Below are 19164 nucleotides of genomic sequence, written 5' to 3' on the forward strand. Positions count from 1 at the left end.
AATGCATGATGTCTCAAATTAGAGTCACTGAATTACCACCAACTCTTCCTCATAAGATTGCACTTCTCTAAAAGTAGACAAAGCTGAAGAAACAAAGCAGACACAACTTAATGAAGCCAGTTCAAGTAGCTCTACAAAGGCTCCCCAACAAAGACAGGTCTATTAAATCAGTTTAATTCTGGCAAAGATATTGATTATGTATCTTTATTACAACAGAATTTACAAGCTAAGAGATGCAATGTTTGAACTACTCAATCCTATTTCCTATTATTTAGTCTAGTCTGAAAGAGTCTTTCAAATAATCTTTGCAAATATTGGTGTGCATAAAGTTTTAACTCCTCTGCTAGGAAAAGGCACAGCACTGAGTGCCTTCAATGTTCAAGTAAGAGAAACACGTAATTCACTTCTCCTATTTTAGGAAAGTGCCCTTTCTAAGAAAAAGAAAAAAAAAAAAAAAAGCTAGTACCCTGAAATCTATTGCTCTTTGAAATAAATAAAATAAAATATCTCCAGAGTGCTTTAGAGTGTTTCTAATATTTTTATATTTTTTTTTCCTTTGCTCCATATTAAGTAGAGAGCTGGCCATGCAGGGAATAAGTCTGCAATGCACCCCTCAAGGACTCACATTATACTTTATGTTATCAGTGACCTGAAGTCTTAACTTGTCAGTGTTACTACTACTACTGTTTCCATCACTTTATGATTAGCTGAAGTTTATGGAAGCAGTACTATAAGATGAAACAGTTTGAAATGACAGCTGGAATAGAAACAACAACCTCTTCTAGCCACCTCCAACGCACAGTTTCTAAAAAAAAAATCTTTTATTCTACTCTTTATTACCATTTTAGCATGAATACAGTTCTCTATATGACAGCTGTAATAAACAATTAGCAGTCTGACTTTTTAACTGACTATTCTCTTGTCTAAAGGATACAGTGGGGAGGAAGATCTAAAGTTTCATTATCAGATCTTAAAGAACCAGACTTAAAAAAGAGTTGAAAACTTTATTTCATACGTCCAAAATGAGAAAACAAATCAAGTTGTCACATCTTTTTGTGAAGTTCCAGTAGAATGTACTACAACATCTTTTGAGCAGATACAGGGCTGATATAATTTCAACAGTCAGTGGAAGGGGAAAGACATTGAAAAGGTTGTGTCTCACCACTAACAATGCTTATAACATAGAAAGAATTACATTAGAAATAATTAAAAAAAAACCAAAACAGCCAATGTACTTTAGGAAATGAATATCTTGTATACTGAGTTAAAGAGAAAGACTATTATAGCAGAATCAGTGAAGCCACTAGTGAAGTTAGCTCTGGATTATGAGGTGAGAATCTGTATCATACTTCTACTGAAATCAGTGGGAGGACAAATTTGACACAATTTTTGAAGGCTAAATTTAGATCCTGTACTTAGCCAGTAGAATCTTGTGCCAACAGAAGTGAGTTTTAAATATGTTTCTGTGATAATGTGTGCTTTAAAATACTTTTATACATACAAAGATGAAGAACCCAATCTTTGCAAAGAGATAATATTCCTGTCTAGATTAAAACAAACAAACATGGATTCTGAAGATGTTTCCCCATTTGTCCCATGCTCACAAAAAGATCACAAACCAGGGCAGCACTGGGAACCATGACACAACTTTCTCATGTGGACCTGCAAGAGATCCTAATCCCAGGCTAAAGCGATTGCTATCTCTAGACAGCATTAGCAGCTTAATCTGCATGCAACTGTGGGGATGAGAAGTATTTTCTGAAGTCACTTAATACAAAATAATACTATAGTGACTTGGTTCATCAACTTCTACTTAATGGGTACTGACTGTAAGCTGCAAATAAATGCTGTAGGCCAATCATATGAAGAAGAGAGCACTAAGCTGGCATGCTGGTCCATCCGAAAAAGATCAAGAGAAAGAATCTTTTGGGGGAAAGACTGCAAACAAGCCACTAAAATCTGATCCTAATGCTATGCCCAAAGATTCTTCATTTGCAATGTCAGAACAGGATTAAAATCACCGCTCTCTCTCCCTAGGGCTTACAGACCAAGCAATTTTCAAAATATTATTTAGTTTGTGAATTTGTTCACAGTGCAGATGAATGTTAACATCAGGCAACACCCAAATACCTAAAAACACAAGTGGAGCTTTGCGCCAATAACAGCTAGTAAACAGACAGCTCTAAAGAGGTCAGTTCAGGCACGCTGCTTTCTCTTCCTCCTCCCTTTGTCCCACAAACACTCTCCTTCAAACTCCTGCCAACTCTACTGCATTGCACAGCAACAGCATAGTGCCTTCCAATTTCTAGAGAGCCGAGCATGCTTCTCCATTTAGTGTTTTGTCTGAAGGCCAACAATGCAGTCAGGACATATAAAAATACCCCAAAGACTTGATGTGTTAGGTACTGAAAGATGGAAATAACAAAGCATATATTAAAGATTTTTTTCCAACAGACTTCTCCACATTTCTAGCAAGTGCCCGTTTTAAACATGATTTGTACAGAGCACTCCTAGGGCTTCACAAATATATTAAGGACTAGAAAGTTAAGTCTATTCTTTCCCCCTTACACAGGATATCCCTCAATCTGTAACTGACACTAGTCACCATTCAGATAAACCACTAACACCAAAAAAGCCATCTGTATTCATACTAGTCAACTATATGTTATCATATTAACTCTGTCTTGCCCTTACCATTTTCTCAAGGAACAAAACCCCCTAAACAGCTAAAGTTCTTTCAGAATCAAACTTTTCCTTTTCTTCTTTGTTTTTATAGTTAGCCTTACACCAAAAACTTACAGATAAAAATAAATTACAGGTATTTCTAAAAGGTAAATAATTCCTTTGAGAAAATAACATACTTGGCAGAAAGGGATTAGAAGAAAACAACATAGAAGTAGGTCAGAATTGCCCAACTGATAAGCAGAAAGCCATGCTGTGTTTAAAAAGAAGGCTCAGAGAGATACATAATCTGCCCACAATACATTTTTTCTGTGGTTTTTCTTCCTAGGCTGATTAGCTATCTAGCTTTATAAAAGAGAACTAACATTTTGGCTGGGAAGCAAGAATCTTGTCTTCTCCATTATATTCTTCAGTATCACCTACCTGCATCTGCCTACTTGCCAATAGAATTTGGATGAAAATTTTGACTTCTAGTATGTAGTCAAATCCTGCCTTAGTTCCCAGTTGAAAATTAAACAGATTGTTAGCTTTTGCTCATCACTGACATTCATCAGGAAAACAAAGAGTTCTCAAAATGCCAGTTACATTAATTTTTAGACTGGAATGTAAAAACCTTAAGATTTTCCCACATAAAATGAGGTTTCCTCACCTTCTAATTCCAGGTGTTTAGGAGAAGAATTCAACAATAGAAAGGACCAGTTATGGTTTTGTTATCAAAACACTAATTTTATGTTTCTGCTCTCCTCTGTCCACAAATTACGAAGTCTTGCCTGCTATATATTATTTCTTACAAGAGACTAAATACTCAGAGATCAATAGTTAGCAGCTTTTAAGAATAGACAATTATCACCCATATTCTTCAGTTGTTCTAAAACCAGACAAATCTGTTTTCTTTTGATAAAGACATCTTATATTCCTCACATCATTATCTTGTTTTTAATTAATGAAAAAGCAACAGAAACACTTAATGACAACCAGCTTTTCCCTAACAGGAAGAAACAGATGGAGGCTAAAGAAATGTGAATAACTGCATATAAATGCAACTTTATGAAAGAAGTTAAATTAAAAGGACCACTGTATCGTATCCCAAGAAAGCTGTTTCTCCAAGTGTAGCACAAAAGCATACTCCTAAATCCTAAAAATAGTCCTGTTATACATATCTGTAACGCAATTAAACAACAACAAAACAGAATACTGTACATACAGCAAAGAAAAGCAACTTATAGCAACAAGGGTACAAATAGGTGACTGAAACTGCAAACAAAGAGACAACTTGTCCAATATGAGGTAAACTGCTAATGAAGACTTACCTCCAGAAACTGGGGCATCCATGAAAACCGCTCCTGTTTTTTCAGCAGCTTTGGCTAATTCTTTTGAAACTGCTGGATCTATAGTGCTGGAATCTATTAGCAACGAGCCTTTCTTCACTTTCCTAAAATAAAGATTTTATTATTATTATTATTATTATTATTATTATTATTATTATTATTATCAGAAGATATTTGCAACTATTACCATGGCACTGGCTTCCATCAGCATGACAAATGTGCAGACATTTTTTGGTACAATAGTAAACACAGAGTTTTAAACCTTCTTGAGCAAGATCTGCTCAGTATGTATACTGCAGTTTTGAACCACTCAAAGCCCAATAAAAGCTGAACACAAAAAAGGATGTTCTTTTTAAACACTATTAAAAATTACTCAAAAAGGTTGCACTAGGAAATTCTTCCACTACACAAGTTGAGCAGTATATAATATATAGATCACCTAAGATGCATTCTAAGCAACTGTTGATACAGCCTAAAGTTTAATATATAATCATAAAATGTTCTTTTTATATATGCAATATCTTAAATTCTTATTAGAATGGTCTGATTGCATTCTTTTAATCATTCTACAATTTGTTCTACATAAAGATCATAAGTAAAACCACAAAAGCCTACTGAAGATTTGAAGTGAAGCATGGAGAAAAATGTTTTCCCATTGATAGCCAGTACATTTAGGCAGATCTGTATTTCAAACTGTAGATCACAGAAAGCTCATTATTTGATTTAAAAAGATTATAAAATTTCTGAAATTTAAAAAAATTGAACTTTTTAAATGCCCTCCACAACAAAAAAGTTGATTTTATCCCTCTTTCCATTGAACTGCACCATGATTTCAAGTCCAGCCGACCAGCAATCACCATGAAATTGAACACCAGAATTTTTCAGTCATAAAAACGTGTCCCATTTAAAGCTACTTATGACAGATAAAGAGATCCACTGCACCTTGCATGCTGTTGGCAGTACCGTGGATTTCACTTAATTGAATTACCCAGATTGCTGGAAATAGTCTCTCAATGTAGACATACATTGTGACCCTACTGGAACTCCAGACTCAAACAGTGTCACATACACAAAACTCATCCCTGGTGCTGCTGTAGTTAGTTTGAACACATGCAAACAAAAACCAGCGCAGCAAATAAGGTACTACATCACCTCCCCTTATGTTCAGAAGAAGTCACAGTGGCACAGGCTCCTTGGTAACACAGGGGGATGACTAACTCAACCTTTAAACACTTCACATTATTGATGTTTTCTTCTGTAAAGCTTTAAAAGCTTCAGAAAATTATGAAAATCAAACCAGGTCACTCAGAGCCACAATTACTCACTACTGTCAAATTACACTTTCTTCTCTTAAGACAGAGGCTGAGAAACTGCAGCAGCATAGGACTGCTTTTCACATCCTCTGTTTCCCGCTGGATTTTCCACATCTATGTATTCAAGAGATTAACTGGCTGTACTGTATCAGTGCATACTGCCAATCGTTCTTCAAACCACTGCCATCATGGGTACAGTTCTCCCACAGCTGTTTCCTGAGCTTTGTGGGGCTGATGCAAGTACCCATCTTCCCTGAAGAGTCTAAGCTACAGATCTTAGATCTCCTCACTCCTACCTTATAAGGAATTAAACTACAGACAATAAGGGAAAGAATCAACTATTATTCTTATATAGTAAGAACATCAGAAATCCCTCTCTTCTACTTCAATTTTCGTATCACTGCATCTTAATACTGTAAAATTAATACCTAAAAAGGCATCATCATTTTTTAATATCTACTATACTTTTGTCTTCTGTATGTTTTTTTTCCTTTACCTTATTAACCTGGATAGCTGTAAGAGCCTACATGATCCTCAGAGGTATCCAGTAGACTTAGCCAGCCAGGAGCAGTGCACAGGTAGCCAGAACAGACTTTTAAATTATATTTATTTTTTGATTTGGCAAGTTCAAAAACTCTGAGCATTAGAATTCTGCAGACTATGGATTTAAGGCTCAGTGGAAATCCCTCCACAAAAGTTAAAAAACACTGTTTCACATTAAACAAAATCTTAAGGTTTTTTTTGCAATAAACAGATAATAAGAGTAGCAATCAAGAAAGTCTTGTCAGCTATTCTTTGTTAATACACTTTAACAACACAAGACACAATGCTGTCTCTTCAGAACACTGTATTTATAGGATTTCAATTTAAAGAAAATAGTATTTTAGCAAATAATTATTGCCAGCAAATATTCTAGTTGTACTTGAGTGTAATACATTACATTATGGCAAAAGAACCATGTAACTGAAAAGGCAGATAATAGTTAAGTTGCCTGAAATGCACAAAAATTATTATTCTACTGAAAATAAAATAAAGACTTTAGCCAAAAGCCATTCAAAAGCAGCACTGTATGAGAGAATTCATATAATTAGAAATATCAATAGTGACAGAACAAAGAACATTGAATTAAGTGCCCTGAAGGCACAGGAAGAGTTACAACAACAGCAATCATCAGACAAACCTTGAGTATGAGTGGAAATTCTCCAAACTACAAAAAAGTCTTACTTTAGAATTCCATTTGCTCCTGTGTAAACTTCTTTAGCATGGGGACTAGAAGGCAGCATGGTAATAATTCTGTCTGCTCTTTCTGCTACGTCTGCTGGGGATTCTGTTACCTTTTAAAGAAAAAAAAAAACCCAAACAATATAAGCTTACACACTTCCTGAAAAAGAGATGTCAGACATATTTGATGAGTTTGGTTTTAGTATTCACTGGTCACAACTGAGCTAGGTAAAAAATTAAAACACAAGAAAAACTGCTCTCCTGATGAAAATATTGGTTTTTTGGATCCAGTAACACAGTAACAGAAAAATTTTAAAAAATGAAAAGGATCTCCTATCTTGGAAGTTCCTCCACAACATCTGCTAAAGGGTATATGTTTTCATCCCATCAACCCATTCATAAATCTTCAATTTACTACAAATCCTGCATCTATAGAAAATACTGCTCTACAATGTTTCTAAGGAGGGACAATATGAAAGGATTACACATATCTCACTTTTTTCCTTGTCTTATATACGGCATTAAAAGAGACGAAGACTGAGGAAAAAAGAAAAAAAAATACTCAATTCACCTCTGAGACTCACCTTAAAAGAAATCAGACAAACTAACTGATGTTTCTCAAAATATTACAATTGGCATTTTTAAAATGGAAAATTATCAGCTCAAGCATCCTTCATGAAAAATATTTGAACAATTTTCAAAATATATTATTAAGTATTAGTTGTTAAATAATCACACCTAACTTGAAAGGTATATTACTGTTCTGAAGTCACTTTCAGAGGCAGTCGGTATAGTATTGAAGATACATACACAACAAATGAAATATTGACAGCTATGTTGTGAGTTTCACTTAAAAGGCATTTACCAGTAAGATTTCTGTCCAGTACTGGTCTGAATTAATTAATTTCTTTAAAATTGCATTGTAAGCACATTCAGAGCCCAGGGAAAATAGCAAGAAACCTACAGCTTATTCTTCTATCTTCAGCCCACAAGGATCAAATCTAATTTCATTCATTTTTAATTAATGTTGAAGGAACTTAACCTTGAAGGACTTCTGGGATACAGCATAAGAAACTTCTTGATTTGTATTTGACTTATGAACTAAACAAGGGAAGACTGTATATAGTCACTGAACAAGGCTCTTAGGGGAAAAAACACAAAGAAATGGCATGGATGGGACTGAGAAACATGCAGATTTTGTTTTGAAAGAAAAAGTTAATACCACAAAAAACATCTGGCATACTACACAGTTACAAAAGGAAACATGCTCTAGTTTAAGGAACAAAGGTTAGCAGGAATAAACGAGGCAATTATAAGCAGCAAACCTTCTATATCTGATTAGCTGATTTTATGACTTGCCTCCCTGGAGATGAGAGAACCTATCTCTTTAAAATGAAGTATGGTACCTTTGTCTGTAGTTCTGATTATCTCTGGTTTGGTTCAGTCTCAATGTGTATTATTAGAGGTAGAGAGAGGAAGTGTGAAATTGGAACCTGAATCTATATATGTCTTCTTATTTGAAACTATGATCTCCAGTATTCTTAGATGTTTGGAGGGTATCAGCTGAAGACTCAGTGGCCCATTCTTATTTTTCAGCCAGAAGCTGAAAAACATACTATATTGGGCACACAACTGAAATACAACATCAGCCTCAATTTTCTACTTGGCTATGTAGCTAGAAGATAGCTGAGTTTTGGCTACAGTTTAAAATAATTCTTAAGCAGAAAAAGTACAAAGAAGACATAGTACAGTAGTTATCTAAACAGAAATTAATTTATTCCTTCCATGTATTTCAAAATACTAAGATGGCTTTTACATGAAGAAAATTAGATAAAAAATGTACACAGACTGGGACAGTACTTCTACAACCATACAAAGGAAAAACTTTCTGCTACCTTGAAGTAAGTAGCAAAACAAAGTGGGAATTAAAAGTGAGAATAGACATTCTTGGCCTTTTGGTACTGTTAACAAATATGAATAATACTGCCTGAAAAAAATCTACCTCCCTGGTTCAATAAGCAGCATATAAAACCTTCATTTTATTTGGGACTTTCTGTCTTAAAAACAAAGCTGAATGATTTGGAAGCTATTATAAAACATTAAGCATTTGAAATCATTAAGAATATGTGCATAACTTCAAAAAACAGACCAAAACTAATTGTTTATTACCAACATAGACTATTCTAGCTCAGAGTAGCAGCCCACCAAGGCCTGTAGATGTTCTGATACTTGTTTAGTTCAAGCAAACTTTTGCAGTATGCAGCTGGATAGGAGAGACTTTTCTGCACACTGCTAGTTGTTGGTACTGCCCTTCAATATGTGCATCTGCTTGTATTTGTTCCAAATTGCTTCCTAATTTTGTTTAACTTATTTTTACAGAAGGTCAATTCATTATTGTTTGCCTGAAATGCCATTCTTACTGTACACTAAAGAATGCTTTATTTTTATGATGTTTTATACATCAGGCGACTCCAGTAACATTCTCAATGTTCTAAATCTGTGATATGATTTTGAAACAAAGACCTGTAAACTGAAGTGTGACACACAGTTACTCCACTGTGTGAGCCTTCCAACTTTCTCCATGTTTCACCCCAAGCAGTTCCACCTGCTCGTGCTCAGCCAGTTTTCCTCTTACTATTCACCTTTAGCAGCAGGGTGGCCACTCTCTGACATGTACCACATCCCAGTTGTTTACTTCAGTGGCTAAAGAAAGCGGAGTTGCAGATTGTGCAGACTTATGGTCAAGCATCCCGCATCTGCCATACACCTTGGTAGCAGCACTGGCCTTAAACAATGGACATTTGGCTAAGTTTACCGTCTCCTGGGGTCATTTCACCTCTGTAACACTCCTGATGGTTTTACCCTTACAGCCAGACCAAAGAGAAAGCAGCCCTTAGAGCCCAATGTTCCTTCTACAGCAGTTTCTACAAGGCCCCATGGACCCACAAGTTTTCAACTCCTGAAAAAAGTACTGGAGTAGGATTTACACCTATAGATCAAGAAGAGGAAGTTATGTTCACATATTTTCTTTAAGTGTGTTTTATTTGTATTTAAGCCTACCCATGTATTCTCTCAGTGATTTATGATCTTAAAACATTCCTTGGACTTTATTTTTAAAGGCATTACAGTTCACCTTTATTATCACATGTTATGTCTTGCAGTGAATGCCGAGGATTCTATTACAAAGGCAAAAAGCTATCAACGTGGGCAGCCACAGGAAAGAGATCCCACTGCAGGACACGAATTAAAAATACAACCAACAGTTCAAAACAGCCTCTTCCATTTGCCCAGTGTTACTCAAGACAGGTTTGGTTCATGCCTGAGGGTCTTGGCTGCTTTAACAAAATAGGAACAGAAGCTAGGAAAAGAGGTGAAAAGCTTACTTTCCCACCTAAGGCCAAGATTCTGTAATTATTCAAGGGTGGCTGCAATTAATTACTAACAGATGTGTGGTATCATTTTATCTTTTAGGAATCTGGATGTCTCATTATTTAAAACAGCTGCAATTAGCTTCAACAGTTAAGACTTTCAAGGCACACAGTTCCTCTATCTAGACATACCTACAATTTCCTTGCCACTGCTGCAAAATACCCTTCTATCCTCTACGTTGTTACATGACAGGTTTATTTTTGCACTGCACTCCTCTTTTCTGTGTTTTAAGCAGGTATCCATCTGCCCACAACTGTCTAAATTGTGACAGCTTTGAAGTATGTCAAAACCATTCAAACATGTTACAGACACATAGAAATGGCACAACCACCTGAGAGAATGGGTTCTGAAGGTATTAAGAGATTAAGAAAAGTAATAGGACTGGCTGGAACTGGGCCAAGATTTTGCAGGGTATATTGCAGGAAGGTAAAGCTCCCTAATATAATCAATTTCCTTCCCTCCTTTTTCCTCTTCTCTCAGCATATCCTAGCTTCCAAGAGAATAAGCACTTAAATAATTAGATTTTCCCCCTGCCCCTGAGGACTACACCTTGAAGCAGCAGGAAAGCTCATATGTCCCTATAACCCTTACAGCTATGCCAGCAGGAATTTTTAACTAGGGTCATTTAACCTGAAAAGGTCAAAGCAGGAACCAGATGAAAAGCAGCCCACTGGCTACCTAGACCTGGGGGAGAAGGAAGCAGGAGAAAGCGGGAGGTGATAGAACAGGCCATCAACCTACTCTCATAAAAAGAGGGGGAAAAAAAGACAGCTAGAAAATTCTGACAACGTAGCAATTCTGGTTAACAGCAGGAAAATAACTTGGCATAGAATCATACCTTTGCTCTAACTGAAACTTCACAGATTCAGATTGTATTCATTGTGCTGTTTTAGTTCTGATTGTGATTTAACCAAGAAAAAACCCCAGATTATTTAGTTGCATTGCATGCAGGAACCATTCAACACACACAATTATTGCTGAAATAAGGAAGTTTGTTACTATACCTGAGCACTCAAGTCTTGAAATTCTTTGCAAGCTTCTGGGAAGACATCATACACAATAACTGGATATCCATGTTTTACCAGGTTTTTTGCCATTGGATTTCCCATGTTACCCAGCCCAATGAATCCAACTGGGGTTTTGGAAGCCATAGTCCTAGAACACACTGATTCCAAAACAATAAACATCAATATATTTGTATTTTAGACTAATGTACAACTATGACATACTAAAAGCTACCATGTAATCTGTTTTCAATTATTTTAACAGCTTTATGCTTAAAAACAGTGCAAGTGTGAATCCTATTTTACATAATTTAAACTTTAAATTATAGCACACATTGGGCCACAAATACCATCCCACAATGATTTTTCTACATATCAAAGAAAATTATTGTAATTAGGAAAATGTGGGTGTTTCAAAAAAATACAGTACTTAAAACTAAGATCCAAGAAGAGCTCAAATGCAGACTTAAAATATGCAGGATTGTCTGTGTTTTATTATGTGTCTAAATTCTAAATTGGATATGCAAAGTCCAATTTTATATATATTTTACAGACTCTTTATTTGCAACTTTGCTTGCAGCCATGGGATGCAGCACATGTTCTCTAGAAACGGACAGAGGCTGTCACTTAACTTCATGCAGCCCTTCACAGATTCTTCTGATCCTGCAATCAGACACAAGCCACTAACCTAAAGGTGAAAATCTCCATAGTAAATCATGGCAAATCCTTTAAGCCATGCAACCACAGTTTAAATACTGAATATTAGAATAAAATATAGTATAAAAAAAAAATGAAGTCTTTACAGGAACAACCTCTGTATTCTATTTACCATACTATCAAGACAGAACTATAAAGCCTAACCTACAACCTGTGGAAAACACTACAGTTCCAGTCAGTTATCTTTTCTCAGAAGTTAATGAGCATCAAATTCTGGATAGGAGCAGCATTGCAGGCATTCATCTACTGTAATCACTATCTCATCACTCTAAACACTCCAAATCCAAAGGCAACACAATTTGACAATGACTAGATTTCTTTGCCAATTACATAAAATACTTTCTCCTTTACGACAAAGGAAAAAGTTATGCAGAATAAACACTAAAGTATGTGTCAACTAAGCAGACAGAAACAAAGCTAACTAACTACAGAAATACTGTAGCTCTGAAGTGCACATACAGAAAATGTGCCTAAGCTGGATCAAGACTCTAAGAGGTCTCAATACTTAGCAAAGAATCCTCTCTAGGCCAATAACACTTGATTAATCATTTTAAAGTCTTTCTGACTTTAAGCTCCTTCTTAGCCAGCAATGGTCATGCTCTTTCATCTGCAGCACTGTTTGGAAGTGCCACGTTTAATAAATCAGGTTTGTTGAGAGAACTTTGGTCTGAGACAGTTTCCACAGATGCCTGCAGCAATTACATAGCTAGAGAAATAGCACAATTTAAAATAAATCTGTGCTGGGAAAATGCTTAGTGAAAACTGAGATAAGTCAGGAAAAGAGCCCATTGCTTTTTTAAGAAGTGCTACATGTCAAAACCAGGGAACAAATGAACAAGAAGCCTAAACCAGCCTCATCAGCCATAACAATCATCTTAAAGTCTTATCATTATTTCTATGAGTCAGTCTTCCCCAGTCCCTCATTTGCACTAATCTAAAATTGCTCCTTTAGTTAGCCCAAAGCTTTCCACTTCCTGAGGAGCTTCAAGCCCTGGTTTTAAGCATCTTTCTTTCTCTAGCCCTTAATACCAGTAGATCTTATTTACCTTGACTTCAGTAAAGCTTTCAGAACAGCCTCCTCTCGTATCCCAGTAGTCAAATGAGGAAAGTATGAACTGGATGGGACTGCAAAACTGCCTGAAGGAAGAAATACTGTCTGGGTGTTGGGCTCAAATAACAGTGATCAGTAGTTCAAAGACTAGCAACAGTCGAGTTACACATGATGTTCCTCACGGTAAATACTGAAGCTGTTTAAAAGTTTCACCAGAGACTGATGATTGAAGATAAGCACCCTCAGAAACATCCTGTGTGACATCAAATTGGGGGGACTGTCTGAAAAATGGCAAGGCAAGGCTACTATTCAGAAGGACTGGAGAAATAGGCCTCAAGCAGTTCAACAAGACAAATTTATGTCCTGTACTTGGGGCAGGGGATGTCATTACAGGCTGCTGACTGGCTAGACAGCTGACAGCTCTGCAGAACCTGTGGATTCCCATCAACTGGAAGTTGAGCATGAGACAGTAGTGCATCCTTGCAGCAAAAGGTTAATGACATTCTGCACTGCATCAGCAAGAGTAGACGCAGGAGGTCAAAAACCCAGTCATTCTTCTATACAGCAAATACACAAGAGAGGTGATCAAACTGCAGACAGCCCAGCAAATATCAAGTAATAAATATGACCAAGGAGCAGGAATACATGGCCTATAAGCAGAGGCTAAGAGAACTGTCTTTACTGAGCTTGGGATAAGCAAAGGTTGTGGTCTTCTACTACCTATGGAGTGGGAGGAAAGAAGAGTTACAGAACAAATGAAGCTGAACTCTTTACAGTTGGGCACTCCAGTGCGACATGGGGCAATGGCCAAAAGCTGCAGGAAGGAAAATTCTGGCTGGAAATAAGAAAAGCATCCCTGATGTGGAAAAAAGGTTCTGCACTGTAACAGGCAATGCAGAGAAGCTGTGGAACCTCCATCCTTCTAGCAACCTTAGAACACCATGAGCAACCTAAGCTAACTTTAAAGATTTAAGGCTTTTGGAAGCCTTCCTTCCAAACCTCCGTTTTCTTTGTTTCTGTGAATTCCAAGTAACCTCATCAGAAGAATAATTCTGACCACCATACCTAGGCTTATTCTTGTAGGCTCCTCACTTTTATCCTGATCTTTTCTCACACTATCTCATGGACATCTAACTATCACCTCAAACTAAACATCTTCAGAAAACTTTCTTGATACCTTTTTCTGCTATCAGTGCTGACATCAGCAGTGATGCCTGTCACTCACATGACAGGCCTAAAAAACCCATCCATGATCTGCTTAAATATCACATCTGAGATCTCAGCTGCTTCAGAGCCTGGTCACCTGCCTCAACAGACATAATTTTGCCTTGGTCTTCATGCCGGGAATTGAGAAGGACATTTTGCCTGTGCTACTTTCACTCCTTCTCTGCAACCTGCCTGCTTTTTCTCTACAATGTTACATAAGACTGCTTTGCTTTGATGACTTCTCATGACTGTCACCACATCTTAATATTAAGACTTCAGCTGGTAATTAGACTGCAGTGATGTGCCTATTGCCAACATGCACTTATATTGTGCCTCTAAGGCAGCTCTTCACAAGGTAAATATCCATGAAATTAACACATTCTTCAACTATAAAGCTTTCCTTAAAAATTGTCATTTTGCAGTATCCCCAAAAAGGCATGGCAAAAGTTAGGCTGTGATACAAGACAACTTGCTGTCCAGTACTATTAAGTTTTGTGTCATCGTATTCTATTATTTCTCCTCTTGTTTGTCCCTGTAGATTTTTTGGTCTCAGTTCATGAATCAGAGACCACTTTCTGTTATGTGCTAAAACATATTCAAATCCATGGGAATTGGGACTGTTAGAGAAGTAGAGAAGTTCAAATCCTGAGTCAGTTTGTGACTCTATTTTGGTTTAACTTTTCACAGTCCAGTATTATATAAGATGCTTCAAAATTAAATAATTTGATTAACAGTTTTGAAAAACCTTCAGATCTCCAGGTACTCAAACAGAGGAAAACTGGTTTAGAAGACTTATTAAATTAGTTCACAGATCTAATAGAGATGATTTCAAATTAAATTTGAACCAACTATATTTAGATGCATGGCATGTTTTAAATGACTACTTAAGACAGTAGGGATTTGCCAAAAAGAGGATGTTTTAAAAGACAAGAACATTCATGTTTTCCCATTAGATGAACTTCCACAGGTGATTTCACAGAATGTGATGTCCAGCTTGCATATGTTGGCACTTTTTAGTATCTGATATGTAGCACAAACTCAGTTTTGAAATAACTGTGTAATTCAAACATCTAAGGACTGATATTCTGCAAACCCACATCATGTACACTAACTAATCCCATCAATTGTATAAGCATTTGCTGAAACTGTCCCTGTGGTATTGAACCCATTTTACTTTGACCATAAAATCAACAGTAACCTGCTGCAATCACACAGCTGGAAAAATGCCCAGTCCATACTTAACTTCTAAGAGAGGGCAGAACATCAGAAGAGGAGCAACAGAATTGACTTTTAAAATAATCACTGATACCATGTGCAACTAATTCTCCTTCCCTGGGAACAAAACCAGCAATACAGATTAATCTGTAAATCAAGCTAACTGTGAGCAAAACCAGCTACAGCTATACTGAATTCCAGCTCTAGTGCTGCCCTGATTTCACTGCAAATACTTGACTGCACAAACACTATAATATGCAGAACTGAGGCCATCTCTTTGTAACCAAACAAAAAGGGACTAATAGCTGGGTAGAACCACAGACAGCAGACCTGGAAAAAATCCAATGTGCTTGTACTTTGAGTCTAACTGGCCAAGAACAGGACTGAGAAACAAGTAACTCCCAAAATATAATTTCAACTATATTACTTAATTATTGGCTTTATAAAATTTATTTTTAACAATATTCACCAAATGGCACAAGGGTGTCCACACAGCCCCGTCCTGTAAGAGCTTCCTAAACAGAGTGGTTGCAGTTCATATTAATATCTTGATCTCTCTGGATCAGTGAATATTAATGATCTTGATCTCTCTGGATCCTCTTTTCCAATATGTGAGATTTAACAGGATCATGGGAAGATGCTCAGAGTAAGCTCAGCTACTGAAGTTGCTGGTTTTGCTTGGGGCTTTATGAGAAAATACACATGAAGTCACTTGACAAGGAGAAGGAAACACAATGACAATTCAGTATGAGCCACTAAATGAAAGATTTTCCTACTGATTTAGCATCTCAAGTTCTGGTACAAGAACAACAGAAGACATCATCTCTTTTCTCCTTCCTACTTTGAAAGAAAGGATCAGCATGAGCTTCTGTGTTTTGTGGACTTCTGTATGCAATTTATAAAACCCCTATTGAAACTAGATCCTGGGAGGGAACTAGATGAAGAAATATAGAAGTTAGAAAGGCCAACTGTACATAGGTAGAATCCTTCTGTTCCTAGAAGTTTTGCCAGTGGAATTTAAATTGCTCCGTGGTCACTGACTTTTAAAGGTTATGCAATGATTTGGAGAAGTGCATTCTGCCAAAATAATAATTTAAGACGATTACAATACTCTAAATTTGGCCAGTTTTACATTGAAAACATCTCACTTGCTTTTTCTTGCCTCTGTACGGTCTACTGATCAAATCCGGAGAGGCTATCTTGTAACACTCAGAGTCTTATACATAATTTTTCTTATCTGTATCTATACTTCATTAAATGTTTGCTAATACATTACAGAGAAAACCATATAGTAAGTACTTTTCATGTAAAAAGAATTATCAAGTGTACACTTGATCCCTTAACTAAGTAATGTGCTGGACTTCTGAGCAGCAGGTCTTCTGTCATAATCCTTGCTTAATCTGCACCAGAGCATAGAGTCATTCAACAATTCAAGCAGAGCTACTGCATCAGCAAAAGTACTGTTAAGCCAGGAAAAGTACTATTTAACTATTAAGTGAATGGGTCCCCTCCACTCCAACAAAACTACTTGTAAGGACATTTTTGTTCTCTGGCACGGTACTGTCTTCTTTGATGGACAGCTCCCTCAGCTGATGAATCTCCATTCACTAGAAAATCTTCTTTTCTCAGCCACCATAATTCATTAACCTCGTCTTCACTTCCCCCCCAGCAGTCCCCAGGAGGGATTTCTCCATAACCATCAAAAATATATTTTTTAGAAAGATCATATAAACTCTCTCTATGAAGCACCTTTGTCAGTGTCTGCCAGCTGCAGAACACAAGACTACTTAGTCTCTGTCCAGCTGACTAATATACAAACATACACATCCAAGAAACTCCTCCAAAATCTGCCCTCTGCTCTTTATTTTCCTCCTAGACAATTTAACAATCTCTAGTATAAACATACAGAGAAAACAAACCATCATGGTCTGCGCCAGCTGCAAAGAGCAACTGACCGAGTAACCAAGGAGCATTCAGTAAGAGAAGGAAGACAGCCAGCTTGCTAACCAAGCTGTGGTGTTGGACAGCTCTCAGAGCTGGCAGAATTCCTTCACCAGGATGGCATTTCACTCAGGACAGATGATGAAACCACTACTCAAAACCCAACTGTCAGACTAAAGAAAAGAATGGCAAACTTAGTAAACGCATTAGAGATGGGGAAGCTGCGACATATAACTAAGCAATAGAGCTTAGCAGTTAAGAAGGCTTAATGCTTAGACCTTCATCCCATAAACATTTCTCAGTCAAGAATACTTTCAGCACAGTCACTACTGACTAAGCCAGAGCTTAAATGCTGTGGGTGAAATTCTCTTCTATGGAAGCTTCTTGGGAGAGTCGCAATTTCTCCTTAGGCTTAGTTACAGTTTCTTGCTTAAATCTTCAGGTAAAGGCTAACTATATTTTTCAACTTTAAGGACCAGTGTTGCTTTGCTTTTTACACCTATGCTCACCACCAAGAAACAAGATCCCCACCATGTGTCCTAGATTAAACACAGTAATTTGGAAATTGACCATGACAGTGGATTTCAAAGCTCTTACAGAAATACCTGGCAGTTACCATGCACAAGAAAGTTCAAAAATCCTTTCAGTTGTGGTATCACAAAAGGTACTAAACACATAAACAGGTCCCCTGTATTTAACTTTACCAGCATGAGGCCAACATGCTTGCTGCACCTGAGCTGTTACTTATCACAACATCAGAACCACAACTACAAAAAAAAAAAAAAAAAAAATTAGTGGAAAAGAGACAGTGGAGCAAAAACAGCACTGCAAGATAACGTCAAAATTGTCAAACATTTTTCATTCATTAGTTTAAGTGTGGTTTAAAGGGGGGCAACAAAGTTTTTAAAGTTACCTACTTAAAAGTAATTTAGTAATTCCCAAAACACTTCCTTAAGTGTCAAGATTTTAGAACCGTATACCATTTAAAAGAATCTATTTCTTCTACTTTCCTAGATAAAAACCTTCACCTATGTGTTGGGAGCCTAACCACAGAGTGACTATACGTGACAAACAGACTGCAATCAAAATGACACTGAAAAGATTACTGAAGGTTTATTTTTAATAATTTACTTCAGCAATTAAATTACTTAGGAACAGCTGTGTGATTTTTCAGGACTCTGGAAAGGGAAAATGTCTAGGTCCAGTTCTACAAATACATTCTTCCTTTGCTTGTACCAACAGGACATCTGCAGTGCTCGCTCCTTCCACTGCCCATGAACCAACCACAGGTGAGCACCGGTGCTTGCAGAGCCGACACTGGAGCAAGTGCCGCTGGATCTACCTTTGGTTTAAAGAAAATAATCGGATGCAGTGACCGAGAGAGCTGAACAGCCCAAACCTAGGTAAACAGGTACCGCAGACATGTCACTGCTGCCACAGGAGGCTTTTGTGGGCTCTGATGATTTTCAAGCACGCTATTTTAAGCAAATGAGTGAAAACATTTATTAAGGCAAGCCGCTCCGAAGCTCCGATGGAGCCCCGAATACGGCGGCAGCGGTAGCGCGCCACGCCAGCCGTGACCGCCCGGGGGGTCCGCCACTGGGGATGCCGCACAGGGAGGCGGCTCCGGAGCTGCACCGGGCTCGGAGGGCCCGCGGCCGCCAAGGGCAGCGCGGCAGCTGCGCGCCCCGGGAGAGGCCCGGCCTTTCTCCGCCCGGCCGGCAGAGCGGGGCCACTGGAGCCGAGGGAAGGGGTAGGTCCTTACCCATCACCCGCCGGTGCCAGCGCCACCAGCCCGCAGGTCCCCTGCGCACCACCGCTGCGGCCATGCTGCGCCCCCGCGCCGAGTGACCTCCGGCCCGCCGCCGCCCGCCGCCACCGCCCGCGCGCCGCGAGCGGCAGCCGCCGCAGCCAACCACGGACGGCGCTCGGCCGGGCACAGCCAATGGGAGTGCGCGGCGTCCTCCCTGCGGGAGGCTGGCCCCGCCCACCGCCCCGTGACGGATGCGGCCGGAGCGCGGGGCGGGGCGGGGGCCGGGCCGGCGCTGGAGCACCTC

The 19164-nt window shown here is 38.2% G+C and overlaps 1 protein-coding gene across 3 annotated transcripts in view; it reads right to left on the minus strand.

The window, feature by feature from the left end:
• The window catches only part of HIBADH (3-hydroxyisobutyrate dehydrogenase), an 86215-nt gene extending 67256 nt beyond the window's left edge, over nucleotides 1–18959 (minus strand). The window contains exons 1-5 of one of the 3 annotated variants that reach the window (XM_053944592.1): nucleotides 18873–18926; nucleotides 12741–12831; nucleotides 10978–11138; nucleotides 6548–6657; nucleotides 3993–4114 (exon numbers count right to left, since the gene is read on the minus strand). In XM_053944592.1, the coding sequence (XP_053800567.1) occupies nucleotides 3993–4114; nucleotides 6548–6657; nucleotides 10978–11124 (379 nt within the window). In that variant the 5' untranslated portion in view covers nucleotides 11125–11138; nucleotides 12741–12831; nucleotides 18873–18926. Of the gene's footprint in view, nucleotides 1–3992; nucleotides 4115–6547; nucleotides 6658–10977; nucleotides 11139–12740; nucleotides 12832–17811; nucleotides 17875–18872 lie in introns of those variants that run through there. The other 2 variants (XM_053944584.1, XM_053944602.1) reach the window with 2 other exon arrangements.
• Nucleotides 18960–19164: the final 205 nt, after the last annotated feature.

The sequence above is a fragment of the Vidua chalybeata genome, chromosome 1, assembly GCF_026979565.1.
Source record: "Vidua chalybeata isolate OUT-0048 chromosome 1, bVidCha1 merged haplotype, whole genome shotgun sequence".
NCBI classification, from domain to species: Eukaryota; Metazoa; Chordata; class Aves; order Passeriformes; family Viduidae; genus Vidua; species Vidua chalybeata.